Below are 24,001 nucleotides of genomic sequence, written 5' to 3'. Positions count from 1 at the left end.
ACCTGAGTAAAAAATGTAGCTCTCCCTGTGCCAAAGAGCCGGTTTCTGAGAGGAAGCCGGTCGATGGACATGTGGGCGTGAGTGTGTGTGTGTTGGGGGGAGAGGGGTGTGTGAACAAGGTTAAATATTTCTTAACATTTCCTTACATTTATTTCTCCCTTGCACTTTATTCTGCACGAGCTGTTTGCAGTACTGCTTCTGAGTTCCTATTCCCTTTGCCCCAGTGAGAAGTCACTGGTTTAGTCCCCCTTTCCTTTGCAAGACAGGAGTCCTTTGCAGGTGTTGAGTATTTAACGAAGCCTGGAGAAGCAGGGTTCTGTCCACTTATTCTGTGTTCAGTGAAAGTACAAAGTACATATTTGTTTCACTTGTAAGTATAAAGGGGAAAAACCCACCTGTTTTGCCTTCAGAAAAATTCTTTTGATCTGACTGTTCTCGGAACGAAAGCTAGGGTGAACTTTTTTTTTTTTTGTCAGTTGGGTTGTCTGATCTACCTTGTGCCTCTCATGAAAACAAAATTGAGAGTTGAAAGACTCCACTCTTGAGGAAAAAAAAAAAAAAGGAAGAAGATGCTTTTCATCATTCTGCAAATCAGAAGCAAAGATAGGGCCTTTTATTTTTCTTGTCATAGCCGATAACACCTGGTAACGTTTGGAGCCCCGACTCAGTTGGGAAGGGGAAGAGGGACTTAGCTTTGATTGGCCATCTGTGTTGGGTCCCAGCTACGGTATATTGAAACTGCAGCTTCTCGGGAATGTTCTACATAAAAGGCAAATGAAGGAATTTTTTGGTAGTTTTCAAAGTGACTGGCATCAGGAGCTCCATTAAAACATTTTCAGAATATTGCCAAAAGAATCTGATACCAAAGTTAAGTGTAGAGCTCCATTTCTCAAAATGGATCTAATGGATAAAGCCAGGAACAACTGAGGGAGTACTGTTTCAAGGTCAGCCTTTGTCCTGTCAAGGGGGCCTATCTGAGCTGCTCAGAAGGGAGTCTTTCAAAAGCCAGAACTTTCTATTGCTCCGGGCGATGTGGCATCCAGCCCTAAGCACTGCTTGGCATATGGCCCCGTGCGTGTCTTCTTTCATGAGAGACAAGAAATGTTCAGAAAAGTTGTCAGGGAACATTGAAACCGTACTGATGCATCATCTGAGTTTTGATGTGACACCCCAACCCGAGCGTTTGTGCTTGAGTTTCCACTCTTTAAGGATGAAGATTACACTGTTAGTCACCTGCCAAGGTCATTTGTTCATTGATGCAGGAAACCTTTATTTAGCACCTACCATGTTCGACCCAGTGTGTCCAATACTCAGAACAAAATAGTGAACAGAAAGGGAAGCAGGTCCCTTGTGACACTTCCAGCCCATGGGGAGGGCAAGTATGTCCGGCAAATAATTCTCCAAATACATATAAAATGGCAACATGAGCTCAGGCAACATTTCACATGGTCCACACTTAACATTCAGTAACTTTGAGTTCTTGGTATAACAGGTATTAGATATTTAGTCCTGCACCAGTGACACACCCCCCGAATGAAAAACCATTGTCCCTGCTTACTTAACACAAATCTGGGGGGCTGCTGAGTCTTTAACTATGCAAGAAGATGATGGGTCTCGTAGAGGGGCTCACAGACTAATGAGGGAGATGACGGACAAACAGTCATACTCAGTGTGAAAGACAGCCCAGGCATCTTGGCAGCAAGGCCTGTACCATTGGATGGTAGGAGGAGAGGGCACTTCTAGAAGTGCCGAACCAAGAAGCAGAGGATCATGGGAGTAGAGGGGGTGAGGTTGACAGCGTGGGAGGGGCAGGGAAGGGAATGAGGCTGTATAGATAAGGTGATGTCCATTTGTGAATGGCCTTTTTGCCCTCCTGAGGAAAAGAGCTTGTAATCGGTAAGCTGTGGGCAGCCTTTGAAGGATTTTAAGCCCCACAAGGGCACGCATGGTCAGATTTCCATTTTGGAAGGCTAGACCTACAGAGCACTGATGATGTGAATTATGCCACGCCCATGTGTTGGCATACCGTGGTAGCTAAAAGTCACATCTTAGAAGGTAACAGTGAGGAAAATGGTTGGGGACTATCTTTAAGCTTAAAAAGTATTATGTATACACATTGGGCCCAATTTTATTTGAGAGATTACACTATATATTGTGGAGAAGAAAGACAAAAAAAAGTTGGGGAAGTGTTATGCGAAAATATTGGATGGTGTATCGGGTGTGGTGAGAAATGCTTTTTCTGTTTGACATACTCTTTGCTATTATCCACTTTATTTTACAGTGTAATAAAAATGTCCTTTGGAAGATAAATGGAAAGAAAGGTAATTCCAGACATGGATTAGAAGGATTCTAATCTGGAGTGGGATCTGAGGGCTGGCTGGAACTGGCAGTGCCTTTAGAAGAACAATGTGAAAGAAGGTGTGTGTAGCTGCCGAGGGGACTGGCTGAATGACCTTTGGTGGAAAATGAAAGAGGATTAAGGGCGATATTTCAGATGGAAAGTTTAACTGATTGTGGTGGGTTCCTTGAGGGGAACTTGTCTGCAATTGGTCAAGAAAAGCAGAGAACTGGTAAAGAAAAGCACCGTGTTGGGTTTGTTGACTTTGAGTTGTTGGTAAGACACCCATGGTGCTCTTCGGAAGGAGTCAGAAAATTGCAGCTCCGTACAACGACTGATATTTAGGCTGGAGAGTTGGTGGTGGTTGACGCCATTGGACGTGATGAATTATCGAAGCATGTGTTAAGAAGAAACTGAGAAATCTTCAGGGGGATAAGAAAACTGTCTGAGAGTAACTGTTTCCTGAAAATACTCTTTTTGTAAAAGGAATGGTTGAACGTGTCAGAGGAGGAAAAGTGATCATTTGAGACCGAGACACTGTGGCGAAGTGTCCGTGGGATTTGGTAATTAGGAGTCCACGGTGGACTTAATGACAGCAGTTCATTATAGAGGGAGACTGATGGCAGGAGGGTTAGGGGTGAATGAAAGATCAAGGTGTGGAGACTGAGCCAGTTGAGTAGGGATGGGGGAGGGAGGTGATAGTCATTTGAGAGGGACTCAGTAGTCTCAGCGGTTTCCACTCCTACCCCTCCCCCCCCACAAAGGAACAAAGTTGGAACATTTTTGTAAGTTGAAGGAGGAAGCAGTGGGGTGGAAAAAGCTGAAGAACCAAATTAGCGGTGGATTGATGGAGTCACGTCTGGATGGGGATGGGATTTAGAGTAGCGATGGAAGAATGTGTTTTTTCTGGCAAGGGAAGGAAAAGGATGATGTCAGGTGCTGGTTTTTGGGGTAACAGATGAAGAATTCAACTGATGGCCTGTTTCTTGGTAAGGAACGAAGTTGTTTAGAGGAGGATGGGAGAGAACGCTGGAGGGGAGAGGAGAGAGGAGAGAGGAGGAGGGGCTGGAGGGGAGGGGAGAGGAGGAGGGGCAGAGGTTTGATAGAGCTGCTCTAGGAAATGAATAGGAAGGGTTACTAGGGATTGCTGAGTGCTCACAGGGCTCTGCTGAGATCAGAAACCTAATAATAAAGAGATAGATCGTGCCTGTTGGGACACACATATTATTGGTGCTCATGTCTCCAAGGCTTATTTTAATCCTTTGTGTGTACGTATATGTGTGTGTGTGTGTCTATTTATATATTCCGTAAGGAAGGCTCAGTACACCTTTGTTGAATAAATGAGTCAATTGTTGTAGATTTGCAGACCATTTGGAGGGGGTCTATTTCCTGGAACCCAGATAATATGATGTTAAGACTTGGATCCCTTTTCCTTGTTATGTTTTACTGTTATGACCTTTGTTTTCTTTGTCTTCAGTTGGTATTTCCTCTAACACTAAAAAAAAAAAAAAAAAGTTCATGGAGAATGAAAAGATAAATCCAAACACTTAATTGTGTCCCTTCTGTGGATAGTTAGTCCGGCAAAAGAGTCCAAGAGGACAAGGTGGTCGTTGCCCTTAAGAAGTTTCCAGTGTGGTGGGGGAAGTGGGTGGTGGGGTAGAGCACAGGAAGAATTCCTTATTATCAGCACATGCTGAGTGCCATAAAAGAGATAGAAGGAAGGGCTTTGAAGATTCTAAAGAAGGAGACAGCAACTCTGGTGGCCTGAGCTGAGAAGGGTTTTGGCCTGAGGAGGTGTTTGCTCTGTAGCAGGATGAATGCAAAGAATTTCCACGGGAGGCCCCTAGCTCCAGGCAAGGGCATGTTGGAATGGGGGTGGGAAGAAGCATTTCAGGGGGAGACAGGGCAGGAAGTCGGGAGACTGGGGGGTACATTTGAGGCAGAAAATATAGCCCAGGAGGCCACGTATAGAGAAAGTATTGTCAGTTAGTTACTCAAGTTTGGGGACATGGAAGTTTTCTGCTTACTTAATAGAGCAGACAGGACCTCAGATGAAAGGGGAAGGAGCCCATGTAGGTGAATTGCATTCTGTACCCAATATCAGAATGGGGAAGGTAGATGGAATTCACCCTTCCCCATTCATCATTATTTTTTTTTCTTTCAGAATTTATTTCCAAATTTTCTTAATCATTACGTTTTTGGTTCTCAAAACTGTAGCCTTCCTTGTAGGAATTCACTTTGCTTCACAGTTTAAAAGAGCCCCAACAGCAACATTTAGCAAAACCAAATTGCTTTGTGAGGAATGGTTTCAAATTTTATGAGAAATTTCCTCAAATGTCCAGTTATTATTTCCTGCATTAACTTGAACCAAAAAATCTAGTCTGATTCTCTTCTTTTTAAAACAATATTGAGAAGACACGTGACAATGGCAGTTTACAATTATTGTCCCAGAGACAGATGCAATGCTTCTAATCCCGTTTCTCCTAGAGGATGTCATTTTCCTCTGAACTCATCTGGAAGTTTCTCGTAGAGTGTGTGGGTCAATAAAACTGGAGATGAGAGGTATTTCTTGTTCAATACATGGATATTTAATTTTGAACTGCCCCTAGATTAGTATTAAGTCTTGAGGTTGGAGTCAACCTGTAATACTTTGTAAATATATGACCTTTCCTAGCAGTGAAAGGGTATTGGGAAAGCTGGTTTTACTCCCTTTTGCAACACTCATGATGAAGGAGGTGTCTTTTTCCTTTTTTCCATCTCTGACTCAGCTGCTCCGGTTGGCCCCCGATAATTCAGGCGATAGGGGAGGGATATGAGGTAGAGACCCTGTGCTTGTCACCACCAGAAACCCACCAGTTTCTGGAACAGACAGCACTTACAGGTTCTAGGCGAGCGAGGCGATCTCACTAATCCCAGAAGGTACATCTCTGCATTATTGTAAGAAAATCTTTTTTGTCCATTTGGTCTAAGGAAGTTTCCTTGACAGACATTTTTAGACTTTTGTTCATCTATTGAGGAGTAATTTATATGCTGTGGGCATAATGCCTACTATCTTTTCTTCCATAATAAATGAAGAACTCATGATGGGTATCCACATTTTCTTTATACAGTTGACCCTTGAACAATGCGAGTTTGAACTGCATGGGTCCATGTTTACGTGGATGTTTTGGGTAAATACAGTACAGAACAATTAATGTATTTTCTCTTCCTTATGATTTTCTTGGTAACATTTTTGTTTCTCTAGCTTGCAGTGTGTTGGAAGAATACAGGTTATAATACTATAACATAAAAAATACGTGTCAGTTGACTGTTTATGTTATCAGTAAGCCTTCTGGCCAACAGTAGGCTGTCAGTAGTTAAGTTTTTGGGAATCAGAGTTATACGTGGATTTTTGACGGTGTGGACGTTGGGGCCCCTCACCCCCCACACTGTTCAGGGGTCACCTGTATGTGTGATTCATCCTTAGGCACAGCCTTCTTGCTCCTCCACTTTTGAATTCTCCCACCAAGCCTGGAGTAAGTATTTGAGGGGTTTTGGGATATGGTTCCGTGTTGTTGCAAGTCTGTCTGTCTTCCCTCACAACTCCTCGAGGGCTGGGGGTCCTGTCCCTCCCTTGTATTTCTGCTCTGTGCTTTTTGTGAGTGGCAAAGGGTCTTGGTGTCACTAAAACAGATACACTTCAACCCCCAATTTCTCAGTATTTACCATCACTCATCCCTGTCTTCTTCTGGAAGCCTTCTCATCAGGAATACCACCCTCTCTCAGCTGTGTCTGTAACCCTCGTCACTTTCATAGGCTCCTTTGCTGGATCTGCATCCAGGTCTGCGAACACTCCACTTCTTCCAGGTTCTGCCCTCAGCCTCCTCTCTTGCCCCCCTCTGTAGGGTCTCTCCATAGGGCTCATTCTTGTCCCTGGCTTCTTTGAACATCTGCACCCATGTCTCACACACACACACCATCTCTATTCCATACCTTTCCCTTAAACTACAGGCCTCTCTTCATGCCTCAGTCCCAGCACATTTATTTATTTAATTTTTTTTTAAAGATTTTATTTATTTATTTATTTATTTATTTTTTAAAGATTTTATTTATTTATTCGACAGAGATAGAGACAGCCAGCGAGAGAGGGAACACAGCAGGGGGAGTGGGAGAGGAAGAAGCAGGCTCATAGCAGAGGAGCCTGATGTGGGGCTCGATCCCATAACGCTGGGATGACGCCCTGAGCCGAAGGCAGACGCTTAACCGCTGTGCCACCCAGGCGCCCCCCAGCACATTTAAAATGCACCTATGATTCAGTCCTCCTTCCCCCAAGACTGATTCTTTTCTGCCTCCCCTCATTCCTTGAATGACATGGCCTTGTATCCAGTTATGTAAGCTCCAAACCTAGCTATCTTCCTTGACAGCCCCTTCTCGTTCTCCCCTCTCAACTCATCAAGTCCAGGGTCAAAATCCTGGGATTCCATCCACTTCTTAATTTTCCTCCTCTCCTCACCTTCCCCCCTGCCCCCAACTCCTTAGTTCATGTTGCCATCATCTCTTATCTGGTCCATTGGATTATTGTCCTAGCTGGTCTACCAGCACCCATTCTAATCCATTCTGCATCCTACGTCTTTCTTCATGGCATACTTCACAAGTCACATTTCACCATATTTTTTCCTTCTCTTCTCTCCTCGCCTCGCCTCGCCTCGCCTCGCCTCGCCTCGCCTCGCCTCGCCTCGCCTCGCCTCGCCTCGCCTCGCCTCGCCTCGCCTCGCCTCNGATTTTATTTATTTATTTGACAGAGAGAGAGACAGCCAGCGAGAGAGGGAACACAAGCAGGGGGAGTGGAAGAGGAAGAAGCAGGCTCATAGTGGAGGAGCCTGATGTGGGGCTCGATCCCACAACGCGGGGATCACGCCCTGAGCCGAAGGCAGACACTTAACCGCTGTGCCACCCAGGCGCCCCCAGAGAGAGGATCTTAAGCAGACTCCATGCCCAGCACGGGGCTCAGTCTCATAACCCCAAGATCATGACCTCAGCCAAAATCAAGTGTTGGACGCTTAACCAACTGAGCCACCCAGGCACCCCTCACCATATATTTCTCTAATCACGTGATTACTCTCTTATTTCCCTGCTCAGGGCTATGTACTCTGTGAAGGCAAGGACTTTTTGGGTTCATGCTGTCTTTTCAATACTTCAGCAAGCTGCCTGGCAACGTAGATGTTATCAGAATATATTTGTTGTTAGAGTGAGTAAACGAATGAACAGTCAAAATTGATTATTGCTGTTTTTTTCTAACCCAGGATTTTTATTTACTTACACGCTTTATACTGATAGAGATTAGGGAAGTCCTTCCTGAGCAGTTCCATTGTAAATATATCTTTTTCTGAGTACAGAGCTAGTAGGTACTAATTTTAGAAAGCATACAAAAAAAAAAAAAGAAGAACAATTATATTTCACTGTGTATGGTTTTGAATCATGGTGTTCATACCCTGGCCATTTTCCTATGTCATTAAAACCACTTCAGAACTGTTTGAAATAAAATCAGGGGGCGCCTGGGTGGCACAGCGGTTGAGTTCCTGCCTTCGGCTCAGGGCGTGATCCCGGCGTTATGGGATCGAGCCCCACATCAGGCTCTTCTGCTACGAGCCTGCTTCTTCCTCTCCCACTCCCCCTGCTTGTGTTCCCTCTCTCGCTGGCTGTGTCTATTTCTGTAGAATAAATAAATAAAATCTTTAAAAAAAAATAAAATCAATAAATTTGAGACATACAGCCTTTCTAGAATGTTTATATTTGATGCAGTTAAACTCTCACAAAGACCTTGCCTAGTTAATGAAGTTTCTCTACATTCCTGGAGTCCGTAAGGTTTGATGAAAGTTAGGCTCCATTTAAAATCTATTACATTGTGTTTAGCGTCAAAGACACATTTTCTACTTCAGTACTACTGCTACTTTGTAAAACTCTGTGTGATTATCCCGACCTTTCATCATTCACGTTTCTCAAGAGCAGGGTGAGGATTCCTTGGTCAATATTTGTCACAGAGCAATACTCTTTGTAGTTCCAGGTGACCACATAAAGCATGAACTTTGGGGTCTGTGGTTAGAAATTGTAATTGTCTCTTTGGTTAAGTTACTTTTCTTGTATTAAAAACTGCCCTGACGAGTAGAGGGAGCAGCTCTAAAATAAACTTTGGCCAACAGTCATGCATCGGGATGTGAGGGTTTAGCTCATTTTCGAAAGGCGTGTGAGGGGGGTTTGTCATTGTTCAATGCTGGAACGAGATGCACCCTTGGTATTTGCTCTGCTGTGCTCTAACGGTCAATGCCAGGGTCAGGAACGTTGACCTGATATTAACGTATACCTTGTTCCCTGGAGGGTTTATTTTCCTATTGGGGAAATCCCATCTTTTACGTTGAACTCTCTTCTCTATGTACTTTTTTCCTCCCCCAGTTGTTCATTAGACATTCAGCGTCACCTCTTTATCACCTTATGAAAGTTATTAAAGCATTAGAGTGAAACAGTTTGGGCATAAGCATGGCTTTTGAGGGCATGGTCTTTCTGTGAGCGCTTATTTTTGGTATGGAGTGTTTCCACAGCCCGATGGGGAAGGGACTAGCTTATGGCCAGTACCAGATGGATACCCCTCATGGAATCTGTTACTTATCCCAGGGGGCCCTATTATACGGGGTTTGTTTTCAATATTAATCTTGATATGAAAGCAGCTGCAGTTCTTTAAAAAAAAAAAAAAGATCATACCTTTAACTTATTTTTATGATGGCCGAAGAAATTTATAGATAGGCTTTATAGACGGATCTTACTTTTTCCCTCCGTTATTAACCAGCGCTGTGAAATGTGTAGCAATTTGTCCTTTGTGCCATATATATTCTTCTGCTCGCAGCAATGAGAGGGGGAAGAAAATTTCTTTCTAGGAATAAATGGAGTCAGTACAGGTGGGTAATGTGTATACTTGAGTCACCATAAAAAGGTGCTAACATTTTATTTTAAAGCTAAGCAGTTTGTCCTTTTGTAATAAAGTTTCTAAGCAAAAATTTCCTCCCCAAATGAGGTTGCATTTTAACTGTGGTGTGTCCAGAGGGTGGGGCAGTTTTTTTTTTAGATAGTGTCCATAAACTGTCTTTAGCTTAAAAAGCAGCCTCACGAATATCCCTTTATGATCATTTTAAGATTTTTGCCTCTGTTTTACCTCGTTTTTGGTCACTTTTGCATTTACAACTTGATACAATTTTCCTACATACAGTTGAGTCACTCTTCTGGAATAGAATTGGGATTTTGCTGAAGTGCGTAAAATTTGATATATGATTTAAGGAGAGCTGCTTACAAATTGCTGTATAATCACATCTCTTTAAATTCATTCAAGGAAATGTTAAGGTAATCTTGAAAGTATTAGTATACAATGGCTTTTTGGGCTTCCAAGAATAAAATGCCTCCTTTATTTAGGAATACTTAAATTCATGGTATTTTATATAAAATGCTAAAATAAGTTTGAACCATATACCAGATTAACATTGGCATCTTGACTGAATTCCATTATTTGTCTCCCAGTTGAAAGGCAACGGCCCGACTTTGAAGAGATTTTATTTTATGGTTATATTTAAGAAGCCATTAGCCTCATACTCGAAGTAATTAAAATATGGGTCTAGGGGAAAAAACAAAACCCTCCCTTTTAAAAGTGAACACTTTATGAAATCTTAAATTACAGATTTTGGAATAGCTGGTTGCAAGAAACATAATTTTCCTCCCTCCTGCCCCAAGACCTTTCCAGAAGTGGGATTTTGAGTCTTATGTAAGCCCTATACTGGTCAAAGATGTTAGATTAAAAAACAAACATAACTGGTAAGATACAGAAAACTAATGAAAGCTGTACGATCACCCATCTGGTAAAAAGTTGTCCCTACAGAATTCAGGCAATCATATAATCACAGAAAGATGCATGTAACCAAGATGTTCTTGCCATGTGAGCAAAAGCTCCCTGCCATCAGCCCATAAAACCCTAGCCCTGATGTGTTTCAGTAGCCAGGACCCTGCCAGTAGTTTCTTGAATGCTCATTCTTATCAGGTAGCGGAGCCTTTTTTCTTAAACTTTTGGAAATGATAGGTGTGAATCCATAGACAAGAATCCTGTTTGATTTAAATGATGATATATTATATGTGGTTGGGATCTTCCTATCACTTGATGATTTTTTTTTTAAAGATTTTATTTATTTATGTGACAGAGAGACAGCCAGCGAGAGAGGGAACACAGCAGGGGGAGTGCGAGAGGAAGAAACAGGCTCCCAGCGGAGGAGCCCGATGTGGGACTCGATCCCGGAATGCCGGGATCACACCCTGAGCCGAAGGCAGACGCTTAACGACTGCGCCACCCAGGCGCCCCCACTTGATGATTTTTGAGTTAAGTCGGCTCATAGTATTTGGTTTATCAAATATGACTGAGACTGGAAAACAAACACATGAAGTCACTTACAATTCTTCAGGAAGAATTTATAGACTTATTGCTCTTTTGTAAATGTTAGCCATAGCCTACCATGTTACACTATTTCTGTTTCTTGATGTATTTGCAGCAGGGGGGAAAAAGCAACTGAGTATTTATGTGAATGGAAAGCTTCCTTGCTGTCAACCAACTAGCTGATACGTATTTGAAACACATTTCAGTAATCCTTGATTGCCGTCAATAATCTTGTAAGTAGATCTATCCAAAGTCAGCATAATGCCCACTTGAAGAAAGACCGCTGATGGTGTTTGGATTGTGCAGAAGCAATAATCCTGTAATATTTATTTTAAAAATACTTGGAATATCTTTTGTTTATGCTTAATGTGCGGGCTGATCTGTATCAGGGTTTCTCCGTCTTGCTACTGTTGACATTTTGGACAGGACAGTTCTTTACTGTGGGAGCTGCTGTCTGCAGGATAAGATGTTTAGCAATGTCACTGGCTTTTGCCCACTGGGCACCAGAAGCAGCCCCTAGTTGTGGCAGTAAAAACTCTCTCCAGACATTATCAGATGTCCCTGGGGGGGAGGGGCAAAATTGCCCGCGGTTGAGAGTCCGTGATCTGTGTACCTCTCTCCTTCTGTCTAGGAATCTACATTATGCCTTTATTTGCATCTCTGTATTAGTATATTTGTTCTAGGCACCCAAACACACTATATTTTAGGAACACGACGTTTTATACTTTAGAGATCAAAGAACAGAAGACCGATAGTAGGAAGTCATGGATGTTTTGAAGGAATTCATGGTAAATCAAAATTACAGGGACCAACTGAAGTAAGAGAGCATGAGTTTTACCATTGGTTAGTAGGGTTTAATTACGGCACTCAGGAAATGCTGTAATGGGTTAAAACATTTTCGCTTAAGAAACTGAGGCCTATTGGACTTAATTTGTTGTTCCTTTTTTACATTGGAAGTTTCATATGGTGTGCAAGAAATGCCACCCAGGAGACTTACTAAGGGTATTCGGTATAAATAGGTCACATCATTAGAGACCTTGAAGTTTGTTTGCAGTGGAAAGTCTCGGAGGCCCTTCGTCATTTGACTGCAGCATGAACCACAGAGTCTAGAAGCATGAGGAAAATAACTCCGATTTTATCTTCCCTGATTTCCCTTTCTGATTTAAGGCTTGGCCGTACTTTGGCAGACCTTAACAGTGCTTCACCTGAATTCGACATGGACTGAATCACGTGTGTAGAAAAGGAAATAGCTTGGTTACACGTTTTTCACTACACCAATGCTGCCAATTGGAAGGACCCCCGAGCTTGACCCCGAGGCACTGCCTTATCAGTTGAGTACCTACTGTGTGCCAGGCAATGGTGCCCGGAGGCCAGTGAGGCTCTTATATAACCCGTGCCCTCAAGGGGCACAGACGTGGAAGTTGATCACTTGAGCATAGCTCAGAGCGATGCACAGACCGCCTTGGAGCTTGGAGGAGGAGAACTCGGTGCAGCCGGGGGCGGGCACGGTGGTCCCAAGGCGGACTTTTCCAAGGGGCTAGTTCCTGACCGTCCTTGCCGATGGCACCTACTGTGCGCGTCGGTGGATCCATTTCCTAAAAACGAATTCACACTGAAGGGCCTCTGACAAAGGAGATCTAAGTTCTTATTCCTCCCAGGGCTACTAGAGTTTATTGCGAGACACAGCCCTTTCTAAACCCAGGTGACGGACTGTACTGCAAGCCATGGAAATCTGCACGTGATGGTCAAAACTTTGGGGGCCAGAGTCGTTCTGGTTCTAATCCAGACCTCAAAGAAAGTAGCCACCTTTTCCATCCAGACTCGTAACTACTCTTAGCTCTATCATTTCAGTGATTTTCAAGAAACCAGAATAGACCAAGCACATCTGTCTTACAAGTTGCTGTCATTACATGAAAGACGCCCACAGTTTCCCAGAAACAATTGAAAACACACAGAATAGACATTATTCTTATTTTCTGGAAGTTATGCTCCGAATCTTATTATCTGCTGCTTGTTGGCTGCTCTTGCCCTCACTTAGGTGTGTAATCTCGCCTCCACCTACAAACATGTGTGAATCTCCTTTTATCCATACAGCACGTTTGAGCTAAACCTCTCCAAAGTATACTCTGTACCCTCTAGCTCCTGTTTGAACCTTCCCTCTACCTTCTCTGCCAGGAAGGCTTGTATCCCCATTTCTTGGTCAGCCAGGCCCACTTTTATGACATTAGGCTTTTGCCCAGGTAGTTTTCTCTACCATGATGCTCTTGTCTCACAGGCAAGCTCCTATGCATCCTTCAAGGCCCCACTCAAATGACTCCTCTTCTTTGAAATCTTCTGCTGACCTTCCATGGGGAGTGTTTTGCACATATCCATACACAGTAGCATCTGTCATGTGGAGTCTGAGTCTTCCATATTTTTTACCCAATATCCACCATTATCTCTTTTATATTATAGGCACTTAATACATACTACGCAAAGTATTTCCATCACCCATTTATTTTTGCCAGATGATCAAAGTCCTAGCTTTCCAGGCGCCTCACTCTCAGCTTTCTGACATTTACCAAGCACCTCTTCCATATAAGACCATTTGCTGGGGGGCCTTGTGTTGTCTCACTTCTTACACAGCCCAGTCCCCCCAAAGCTCCATTCTTCTGTCCTCAGAAGTAAAGAAACAGAAATTCAGAGTGGTGACATGAAGCAACTTACCTGGTGATCTCCAACTTGTAAGTGACAGAACTGGGATTTGAACTTGGATCTCTCTGGCCCATTCATTCACTAACACATTCAACAAATATTTACTGAGCACCTACATACCATGGGCCACCCATTGTCCTAGGGCCAGAGGAGACCACATGGAGCCAGTTGTGAAGCAGAAACCTACATAAATCGAGGGGAAAGTGGTTGGGTCAGGAGGACGGCAGGTGCAAAGGCCCAGCGAAGAGAGTGAGGAGTAGTCAGGGCAGTGTACTTGGGGCTTAGTGAGGAGGGAGTTTGGAGAAGCAACCAGCAGCCAGATCATACAGGAATGTGGATTTTACTCCGAATGTCATTGGGAAGCCATTGGAGTTCTTTGGGTTCTCCCGCTCTGTCGATAGAAGCCATGACAGTGTATAAAGCAGACATGTGTGGTCTCTTCTGCTTTCTGCAGGGCTCACTGAAATGTTACCTTGCCATTAGTACAGACGGAAAAGGTGGCTTTTTAGGTACAAACCCATTTAGTCCTCAAAACCTTGAAGCACACAGAGGCCCAGTAGCTCATGCACGGTTCCATGGCTAGCAAGTGGATCAGTGGGGATTTGAACTTGGCCTTAAGAACTTGCCTAGCATCCCACAGCTAGTTTGGGAGGATTGGAGGTCAAAGCCAGTTAGTGTGACTGTCGAGATGTAGTGTTCTCTGTATTCGAGTCTGCAGCCTCCTGCCAGCCTTGAAGTCTTCTTAACTGGTCTTGCTTCCAATTTTTCCCAGTAGTAACCTTGTCCACCTCAGACTCAGGTGTCGGTTTTCCATCTCTCTCTACTTCTTCCTTCCAACAAAATCCTTCACAGACCTTCCGATTTAGTGCATTTCAAAATGTTTCGATGGGCCTTTGGGGCTCTCTAGGGCCTGGCTGCCTTATCATCTCCCCCAGCCTGCCTCCCCCCCTCAGTAACGGGTACCCCTCTTCACTTAAGTCTGCAGCTTTGCAAACTCCATTCCCTCTGCCTGGGACGCCCCCTCCTCCTCCCTCCTTCCTTGTTCAAGACTTGGTCCTCAGAGTGGCCATTCCCTTTTGGTTCTTCTAAATGTGCCTATCATTTGTCAGCGTCGCTCCCCGACATGGCCCTTAGGTTGAAAAATGTTTTTGCCCCATCTCCCTAACTGGGTTGTCATCCCTTAAAAGCAACAAGAGTATCTTCTATTTCTTGCTGTCTTTGGAAAGGTAGATATATTCCCCAGACATATCCTATTAGTTGGTATCTCGTAGGTTGGTATCTAGTAGGTCCCCGGTTCAGTGTTGGTAAGGCCTTGTGGGGGACTGGCGGGGGGGAGAAGCTAGAATTACACCAAAGATGTGGCCACTTAGCCACATATGCGTTACAATTGGCTTCTTTTCGTTGGTGTGTGTTTAAGGCAAATCGGGGCTTTCTCTTCCCATTCTCTGAATTTTGGTGATGGCTGGCTTGCCGGGCCAGTCCCAGAGATTGCTCCATTTTTGTTAAAAAGAAAACTTGATCCGGGAAGCTTAGCATCCTCTCCTCTGCTTCTATTTGTTTTTCTGATATTAAACAAGTGCAGTTGGGTTTGAGAGGGTGTTGTGGGTTGTTTTTTTTTTTTCCCCTGCCACCTCTAACTAATCCAGATGGTCATGCAATTTACAGACTCAAACGTGTCCAGATCATGAAAATCCAAAGGCCTCCGTGTTTGGGTAGAGTCCATATGTTTAGGCATTGTTGTTCCTTGTGTGGGTCCACAGAACTTGCTGAGAAATCTAATAGTGGTACTTGCATTCTCTACTTGGTCCAACTTAAGATGTTCCCGTCCTTCCTTCTGCTCGTGAGGGTTGGGAGAGGGGCTGATGGTCACCTGGTGGATGGTTCCATTTTCCTGGAAGTGAGGACGGTAAGAAGAGATTGGAAGTAATTGAGCCAGAGCCTCTGTTGCTCTCACAAAACAGCTCGTGCTACATCAGCATTTCAGTGAGATCATCATCAGATGTACGGAAAGGTTTATTAAAAAAAAAAGAAAGAAAGGAATTTCCATATTGGTCTAAAATGAACGAGGCTAGCTGTTTTCAAATATTAGTGTGTCCTAGAATTCCTGAGAAGCTGGTTAAACGTACAGATTCGTAGGGCCCCGTCGCCAGAGATTCTGGTACAGTAAACTTTGGGGAATCAAGGAATCCGCATTTTTAACAGGTATCTGGTTAATCCGGTTAATCGGTGGTCCCTGGCGTCACACTTTGAGAAAGCTCTGACCTAGCCCATAAAGCAAACATTTTTTTTTAAAAACAGAGTATTTTAAATTAGAAAACAAAATCAACTGTCATATTTATTACTAAATATTTAATACTCAGAGTCTTGCCCCCTTGATGTTAGATGATTGGCTTTCTCTTTTCTGGACTCTCTGCCTGCAGGCCAGAATCAGTGTGGTTCACTCCAGTGCGTTTTCAACCACCAGGGCGCCTCCCCTTCTCACACTCCAGCCCCACCCACCCAGGCCTCTCGATCTTTTCTATAAAAAGGTTGGTGCGTTTTCTAGAATAAAACTTTTTTTTTTCCAAGCTAAGGATCTCAAACGTTTAAAATATTTTATTAGAATATAGAACTCTTCCCGGGGCGCCTGGGTGGCACAGCGGTTAAGCATCTGCCTTCGGCTCAGGGCGTGATCCCGGCGTTATGGGATCGAGCCCCACATCAGGTTCCTCCGCTATGAGCCTGCTTCTTCCTCTCCCACTCCCCCTGCTTGTGTTCCCTCTCTCGCTGGCTGTCTCTATCTCTGTCGAATAAATAAATAAAATCTTTAAAAAAAAAAAAGAATATAGAACTCTTCCTTATTTCCCCTTCTTTCCCGTAGGTGTGGTTTGTGCAGGGACCTGTGGGGATTGATGCTTGGTTTCTCCTTTGGGTTGAATTTCAAGTGCTTAGCCCGGGCCTGGAGAGCAGTTCTGCATACCAGTGTTTCCCATCTAGAAATTAATTTGTTTGTTCGCTCATTCAATACAGATTTGTTGAACACCTACTATTTATCAAGCTCTCTTCTTGGCACTGGGACATCAGTGTAAACAGTGCAACACATGCTTATCCTCATTAAATTTACATTCTAGTTGGGGGAGAAAGACAATAAATATGTTATGTGGAACTGTGTTACGGAAAGAAATCAAGATGGAGAAGAGGGATAGAAAATGGCGGGGGAGGAGGAGGGCTGCAGAGGCATTTTATAGCGTAGTCAGAAGGTGACATTTGAGAAAAGACTCCAAAGGAGGGAAAGTGAGTCAGCCATGAAGACATTGTTGGGGATGATGGTTCTGGTAGAGGAACCAGTTGGTACAAAGGCCCTGAGGTCGGAATGTGTCTGGGGGCCTAGAGGAGCAACCAGGAAGCCAGCAGGGTTAGAATAGGACAAGCAAGGGGGAGAACATTGGCCCAAGGGTCAGAGAAGAAATGGGGGGCCATTCTGAGGTCTTCTTCCCTGAGCGAATAGGAAGCCATTTAAAAGTTCTACGCAGAGGAGAGAGAGGATCTGAGTTAGGTTTTCAAGGGATCTCTTTGACTCTGTGCTGAGAATTGACTGGTAGACAGTATGGTAGAGCCAGCAGGACTGGCTAGCAGGTGACCACGGTGACCCAGGAGGGAATGGGTGGCTTGGGTGACAAAGTGGTCAGCTGTGGGGGCATAACCGGAAAGATGAGCCAACAGAATCTTTGATGATTTGATGGCGGAAGGGAGAAAGAGTGGATTCAAGGATGATTAGTGGCCTGAGTCACCGGAAGTGAGTCATCTCCCCATCAAAGGAGATGGGGAAGGCTGTGGGTGGAGCGGGTTTGGGGAGAAGATGAGGAATTCAGTTTTGTGCTATGATGGAGCTGCCTATTGACATCCAAATGCAAATGCTGGAGGCAGTTGGATAGATGAGTCTGGCGCTCGGGGAGATAATTATCTAGGAGTTTTTAGCATATGGAAAGGCAAATAATATTTTTGAAAGTTTATTTTCTTAAAAAAATCTTGCTTTCTATTTGAACCTGTTAATCTGTGTCTGCATATGCATGTGCATCACCCTCTCTCTGTATAGAACTGTATATACATCATTAGCAGAAGCGTGTGCCCGCGTCTGTCTCTTCTCCCGCAAATTACACGTCCTAGTCCGTTGTTCGCAGTTTTTTGTTTCCAGGCTATTGTGGAACCCAGAACCTTTGGTACAGACTATCTTTACTCCAGATCCACCCCCGAGAATCACCAGTCTGTGTTGTCATCTGCCACACTGGGCTTGTGTTTGTTCACTCTTTGGGGCTCTCTGTCTTGAAACGGATGACCGCTGCTGGAACTGGTTAAAACTTGATGATCTCGGGTGAGTTCTTTCCCACGGGGGTAGGTAGCCGAGCCTTTGAGAGTGTGTGAACTTTGTTGAGTGAGAGGGACGCTGCCTTCGCATCACGTGACCGTGCTTGGCACCCTGGAACCATGATGGCACAGTTCATTTGTGTAAGCAACTTGACAGATGTCCTTACTGAGGCATCAAATTGGATGGTGTCTGCTAACAAATCTAATGGGAAAAAAAGAAAAGAGAATTCGAAGGATTATCTTTTTTTTAAGGATTAAATTTGTGCCATTTAGCTGTTTGATACCCTGTAGTTAATGCCGCTTTATTAGAAGCCCGTACAATTCTTCACATGGGTGTCAAAATAATTTCAGTGCAAATGATGTTGTGTGGACTCATCAGGCTGAAGTATTCGTCTTGTGATTACAGATGGGTTTTTGTCTGTACTGCTCTACTTTCTTCCAAGCCTTTTGCTGCACAAGCTAGAATTAACAATCTCCATTAATTTACTTTGGCACTTCACACGGTGAGACAGGCCATGAACACGATGGTCTTTAATAAATTTTTTTTAGAAATCCTGCAATGCTCCTTTTTTAATTGATAGCCTTCATAAATTGTATTTGCCGAAGCTGTAATTATTCATCAAGCAGCAAAAGCAAATGTACCTCCAAGTACAATGAAGATGTTCTTTTGTGAAATTATTAAGATACAGAAGTTCGACATGCAGAGTAATTTAGTTCTGCTTTATAATTATATCTTTGGGGATTATATCTTTGGGGATCACGTCGATTAGAGCCTATCAAAGTGGAAAGGACCAATCATCACCAGTGTACTTCATAAATGCCCCTGCCTCGCAGTGACCATTCCCCTGATATATAAGCTCTTGGAAACCATTGGAATTGGCGTATTTCTTTCATAATGTTTTTATACATTCTTCCCAATAGGTAACTCTTGGTTTCACCCAATGTTCATTTAGTTTATTTGAAATATTTCGTTTTAACTCCTGAAATCACATTATAAAACCTTATATTGGTTGAGTTAGGGGTCTTCCAAGGAATATCCCTGGAGAGCTACCATCTAGGAAGTTTGGAAATCAGCCAATTAAGATGACCCAGAATGCATAATTTCTAGAAATTCTTACTCAGGTGATTCATGAAATGCTTAAACTTTACCGTAGTACAAAATGAGGATATTAGCTTTGGTAAAGATTCAGGGAAAACAAAGAGTATTTTCAATAAAGGCTTTGGAACAAGGTTTCCCAGAGTGTTCCCACAGACTCTTGTGGGGGAAACCAAAAGCAACATCCTGTGGCAAATTTGGGGGGAGGGGGAGGTTTACTATTTCCCACTTAAAAAAATATATAAGCTCCAACCAGATAGGAACTTTGTCATCTTTCTCACCATTTTGTGGCCAGTGCCTTACACACAGGGGGGCACATAAATAAATGTTTGCTGAATGAGTGAGCAGCAGGACTTCTCAGAACATTTAACCTGGTGCAGAGGGCACTGTGGCTCATCAGAGTGGCAGTGGTCTGCAGCCTTTCTCAAACTTATGGGCCTTGGAACTCTTTCCTTGAGAAGCATTCTCCTAGACTGAGGTACCTGGAAAAACCTCCTGGGAAATTCTAGCCCTGAATTGATCACTGAGTGAAATATTCAAGGTTTTGTGGCTATTGGAACGTAAGTGATACATATTGTGAGGCAAGAGGTATGCCAGACTCCCATGTTTGCGTCTATGATTTGGGGCACTGACCCGTAGAAGCCTCAGTCTGTTTATCTATAAAATAGGGATAATAATGACTTTCTTTTTCAAACTTGTTCTGGGGAAAATAAATTACATTTAGTCACACTTGGAAAAGTTAAATGAAGCAATGTATGTAGAGGGCTTCTCAGGGGAATTATTATTATTAATATCATTATCATTCTCAATATCATCATCAAAAAATAAGTGAGAAAATTGCACCAGTCAACATGTGTGATTATGAGACACTGAAGTTAAAAAAATGTGATCAATCTTTCTAATCCCTCCCCCTTCAATGAACATTGGAGCGCTTATAATATGCTGGGCATTGTTGTTACTTTTGGGGGAGACAGTGGTGAATGCAGTGAAGGCCCTGTCCCTCATGGACCTAGGGATTTTTTGTAATATATTGTGTTTACCGATGTCACTGTCTCTTAGAACATAAAGTAAATTTAATTGTACACAATTCAGTTAAAGTTAATTGTTCTGAGGTCATTATATTAGAGATCTGCCCCCAAAGGATCACGTTTTCTCTCAGAATCAGATCTGTTTATACACAAAATGACTAACGGAGGATTCATAAGTCACATTTTAAAATAAAACAAATTAAATTAAGCTAGTGTTATCAGATAAGGTAAATCAAATGGGAAGTGGCATCCCCTTCGTCCTGATCAGTTTAACCACACCGTAGGGTGGCCAAATTTAGCAAGTAAAAATACACAGTAGCCTGTTGTAGTTGAATCACAGGTAAATAGAGAATACCTTTTTTTTAAGTATAAGTATATCCCAAATAGTGTGTGGGACATACTTATACTTTAAGTTCTTTACTTGAAAGCCAAATTTAACTGGCTAGCCTATATCTTATCCGGCTACCCTACCACGCTAAACCAGAGGCCCCTGCCACCTGTACAAGAGAAAGGCATTTCCCCGCCTAAGTCAACATTTGCGGCCATCTTTGTAGGGGAGATATTTTTACCCCAAACTGAACAGAACCTTTCAAATAGAACCTTTGCTTCTATTTGAAATGATTTATAACTGTTCCCACCTGATCGCCAAGCGTTTCCAAATTAAAAGCCATTAATTAAGGCCTTATATAGATACAAAAGATATGCAAGGAGTGCTTTGTAATTCCAGCTCAGTACTTCAGGTGAGAGCTTTTCAAATTACGTGGACCACTGGAGCCACCTGCTTGACTAAACGCAGCGCGGCGGGCGCGTGGCTCATCAGCGCACCGCGGTGCCAGCATTGTTACTGATTTTTCTCATTTCTCCAGGGCAAATACTAATTAATGGATACAATTCACAGCTGATTAGCTGTAGTTTCTTCAGTAATTACATTCGCATACTAACTGTTCAGAAGAGGATTTCTAACCCAGTTCTTATTTCACTCTAAGCTTAATTTGTTTTTTGAATTGTTTAGGCCCTTAGTTTAATAGCCATTTTATTTTTCTTTGTTGTTTTAGGTGCTATTAGATAATAAGTGAGTTTAATCTTAAAAAAATACTCTCTGATAATGAGCTGCTTTCCTTAAATGGATTTCTAATTCCCCAACAAAACCTACATTTAAATAACGTTAAAGCTGGGATGCAGACTTCCCGGCGTTCCCGGGAGGTGGAATGGGTGCCTGGAATGCACATCGCGACCCAGGTTCTCAGAAATACCCAAAAAGAACATTCGGAATGGAGGCTGAGATTTTATCCTAGGATCATTAATTCATGGCAAATTCCAAGACAGAAAGCTATGCTTTTTCTTGCATATAATTCACATTGTAGAAAAATGGGGAAAATATGTCAGTGTCTGGGGGCAGGGCGGGCGAGGGGCAAGCAGTGCGCGTGCACCTGCTCGCATATGTACCTTTCTTAATTTTAAAATTATACTTTAAACCACTTTACTGAGATACGATGGACACACAACACATACAGTAGCTACTTGCATGTTTCACGTAGACACCTTGGTGAGTCTGGAGATAAGTATACGTGGGTGAAACCATCCCCCCACATTTTTGATATCGCATGCCTTCAGAGAAACTAGATAAAGGCCTTTCTTAAGTGCTAACAAATACATCTTTCAGAAATCCTTATAAAGATGTTTATCCAAATGAATCTGAGGGCTCATTGTGCGAGTGTGTGTTTAGGGGTCGTTTTCCAGGGTGGGATTTTGCTGCTGTAGACCACAGAAGCACTCCGGAGCCATTAGAGCCTTTCGTGGAAATCCTGCTTAGTTCTTGGATCCCTGACGTGATAAAGTGTAGCATGTCAATCCCACTTCTGTGCACGAATCTTACAGGTTGAGTCAGGGGCTGAGAGCCCCCTGGAAATAAGTGTTGGGTTTGCTGAGAGGAGGATTATGTGGGTCTTCCATATCTATGTGTCTATATTTATTCTCTACATTTATCTGTGTATCTCTAGTTCTCTCTCTCTGTCTCCCCTTGGGAAAGTTATGCCTTTTACTTTAAATAATTAACTAGCTCTATTTATATTAGAGAATGGATATATACATTTCACCCTTTGGAGACCAAACCTGTGTTTCATTTGATGCTCTGAAGGAAGGAAACAATACACATTATAAAAAAGAAGGGCATTCTTTCACCATTTAAAAATGATGAAAATAATATAGCTCCAAATAATTATGCTCACAGAGCCTTTCCATATTGCCAGAGTGATAACGAAATGTTTAAAGCAACAAAACGTGCCCACTTATACCATCTGAACCTGAAAATACATTTCTGGCAAAATCCAAGTTTTACATTTTGATAATAGGTCTCTCGCAGTAAAGAGCTTATGTCTGAAATGCTGATACAGTCTTATTTGTGATGGTATGAATGGCCTATTGTGTTAGGGAATTAAATAAAAATTGCTGTGTTCATAGGATCCCGCTTATTTTTTAAACCTCTTTGCACTTAATGTTACATGGAGAGATTAAATATCACTGTTTTCAACAGCTCTGATGGACATAGATATCGTTTTCCAACTCTGAAGATTTTTAAAAAGTATATTCTTTAGTCTCATTATTTATTTATATTCATGCCACACCCCATGCACGAGAAAATAGAATTTGAGTCCCCGAGAATTGAATTCCATTCCCTTTATTTCACGTTTTAACCTCTTCGCACTTGTGACATCTGTTCCTGAAAAGTACGCCACAAAATCCCAGCATGCTCTAAAAATGTGTCAAGGTGATTTTCTTGGGAACTTTGCCTTCCACCCTCTGACGAATAAGGCCAATTCAACAAACCACAGCCACTCGTGACCAGTTGGCCAAATGTTTGTCAGTCGTCTCCCTTTGCCACCAGTCTTGATGAGAAACAACTCCATTTTCTAGAAAATTCAAGTTAACTTAACTCTGTGCTCTGTTTCCTGAGAGAAGCAGCCAACAGCATGTAGCACAGAGCCTCTGTCCCAGTTCACATTGGGTCTGAGGAAAACCACTCTTTCATCTCGTGACACCAGCATTCCTGCCAAATCCCATCTGAGTATTAAGTAAACCACCAGGATTCTTTATTTTTCTGCATATTAACATAAAACAATCTGTTTTCTTTCAGTTTGGGAGTAACAATAATTACATGAACATGGCTGAGGCGAACAATGCTTTCTTTGCCGCCAGTGAGGTAGGTGTCTGTCTTCATATGTCTGTTCATGTTTTGTGTGTCATTTAGATCATTTAAAAGGCTTAGAGGGAGAAGCAAAGTATCGAATTTATCTCTCTTATGTGGTGCAAGGTAACGACTTTGGAGGAGAAACGAGAAAAACCTTTTGGAAAAGAAAATGACCTGACAAGTCTATCTCTTGTCCAGAGGCAGTTATGGACGTTAGTAATTCACACACATCCGTTGATGAGAAGAAATATACATGCAAACACAAGTAAATAGGGAAGAAAGTGCATAAAATCTGTCTATCCAAATTGGCATCTAAAGCAAATTAAAGTGGTGATTTTGAAAACTAGGGTGGAAGTGACTTTCAATAGAAAATATTTCAACTTCACCCAGCTCTGGGGATAATTTCATTAAGATGCCACAGTTTGGGAAATGATGTGGCAGAAAAGTATTAGTTTCTTGGGTCTTCACAGGGAGTGATATGAAGTGAGTGTTTTGTCCTCTTGTTAGATTCCCCACGGCCTGTTACAGTGCCTGGCACATAGTAGGTGTTCAATGAATATATAGAGAATGAATGAATGGATGAATGAATGAATGAATGAATGAAAGGATATGCTCCAAGACTTGGCCATGGGGGGAAAAACTGGGGCAGCCAACTCTAGAGGCAGTACCACGCGGGCTCTGGGTTTGTCTAGAACGTACTGGAACAAATGGAACAAACATGTTCTTCTTGCTGTTTTTACTGCATTCCCTACTTACTGACCTACGGCTGTTGTCTGTGCTCATTGGCCCGGCCTCCAGAAAAACCTCGATCTTGATGAGATCAAGAAAACAGTTTCCTAAAAAGAAAAAAAAAAAAAAAAAAAGGAAAACT

The 24,001-nt window shown here is 42.8% G+C and overlaps 1 protein-coding gene across 4 annotated transcripts in view; it reads left to right on the top strand.

The window, feature by feature from the left end:
• The window catches only part of TOX3 (TOX high mobility group box family member 3), a 111,079-nt gene that overhangs the window by 51,658 nt on the left and 35,420 nt on the right, over positions 1-24,001 (top strand). For all 4 annotated transcript variants that reach the window (XM_011218430.3, XM_034638652.1, XM_034638651.1 and 1 more), the window contains exon 2: positions 23,077-23,142. In XM_011218430.3, the coding sequence (XP_011216732.2) occupies positions 23,098-23,142 (45 nt within the window). In that variant the 5' untranslated portion in view covers positions 23,077-23,097. The remainder of the gene's footprint in view (positions 1-23,076; positions 23,143-24,001) is intronic.

Source organism: Ailuropoda melanoleuca, chromosome 12 (assembly GCF_002007445.2).
Source record: "Ailuropoda melanoleuca isolate Jingjing chromosome 12, ASM200744v2, whole genome shotgun sequence".
NCBI classification, from domain to species: Eukaryota; Metazoa; Chordata; class Mammalia; order Carnivora; family Ursidae; genus Ailuropoda; species Ailuropoda melanoleuca.
This window is presented reverse-complemented; position numbering and strand designations above follow the sequence as displayed.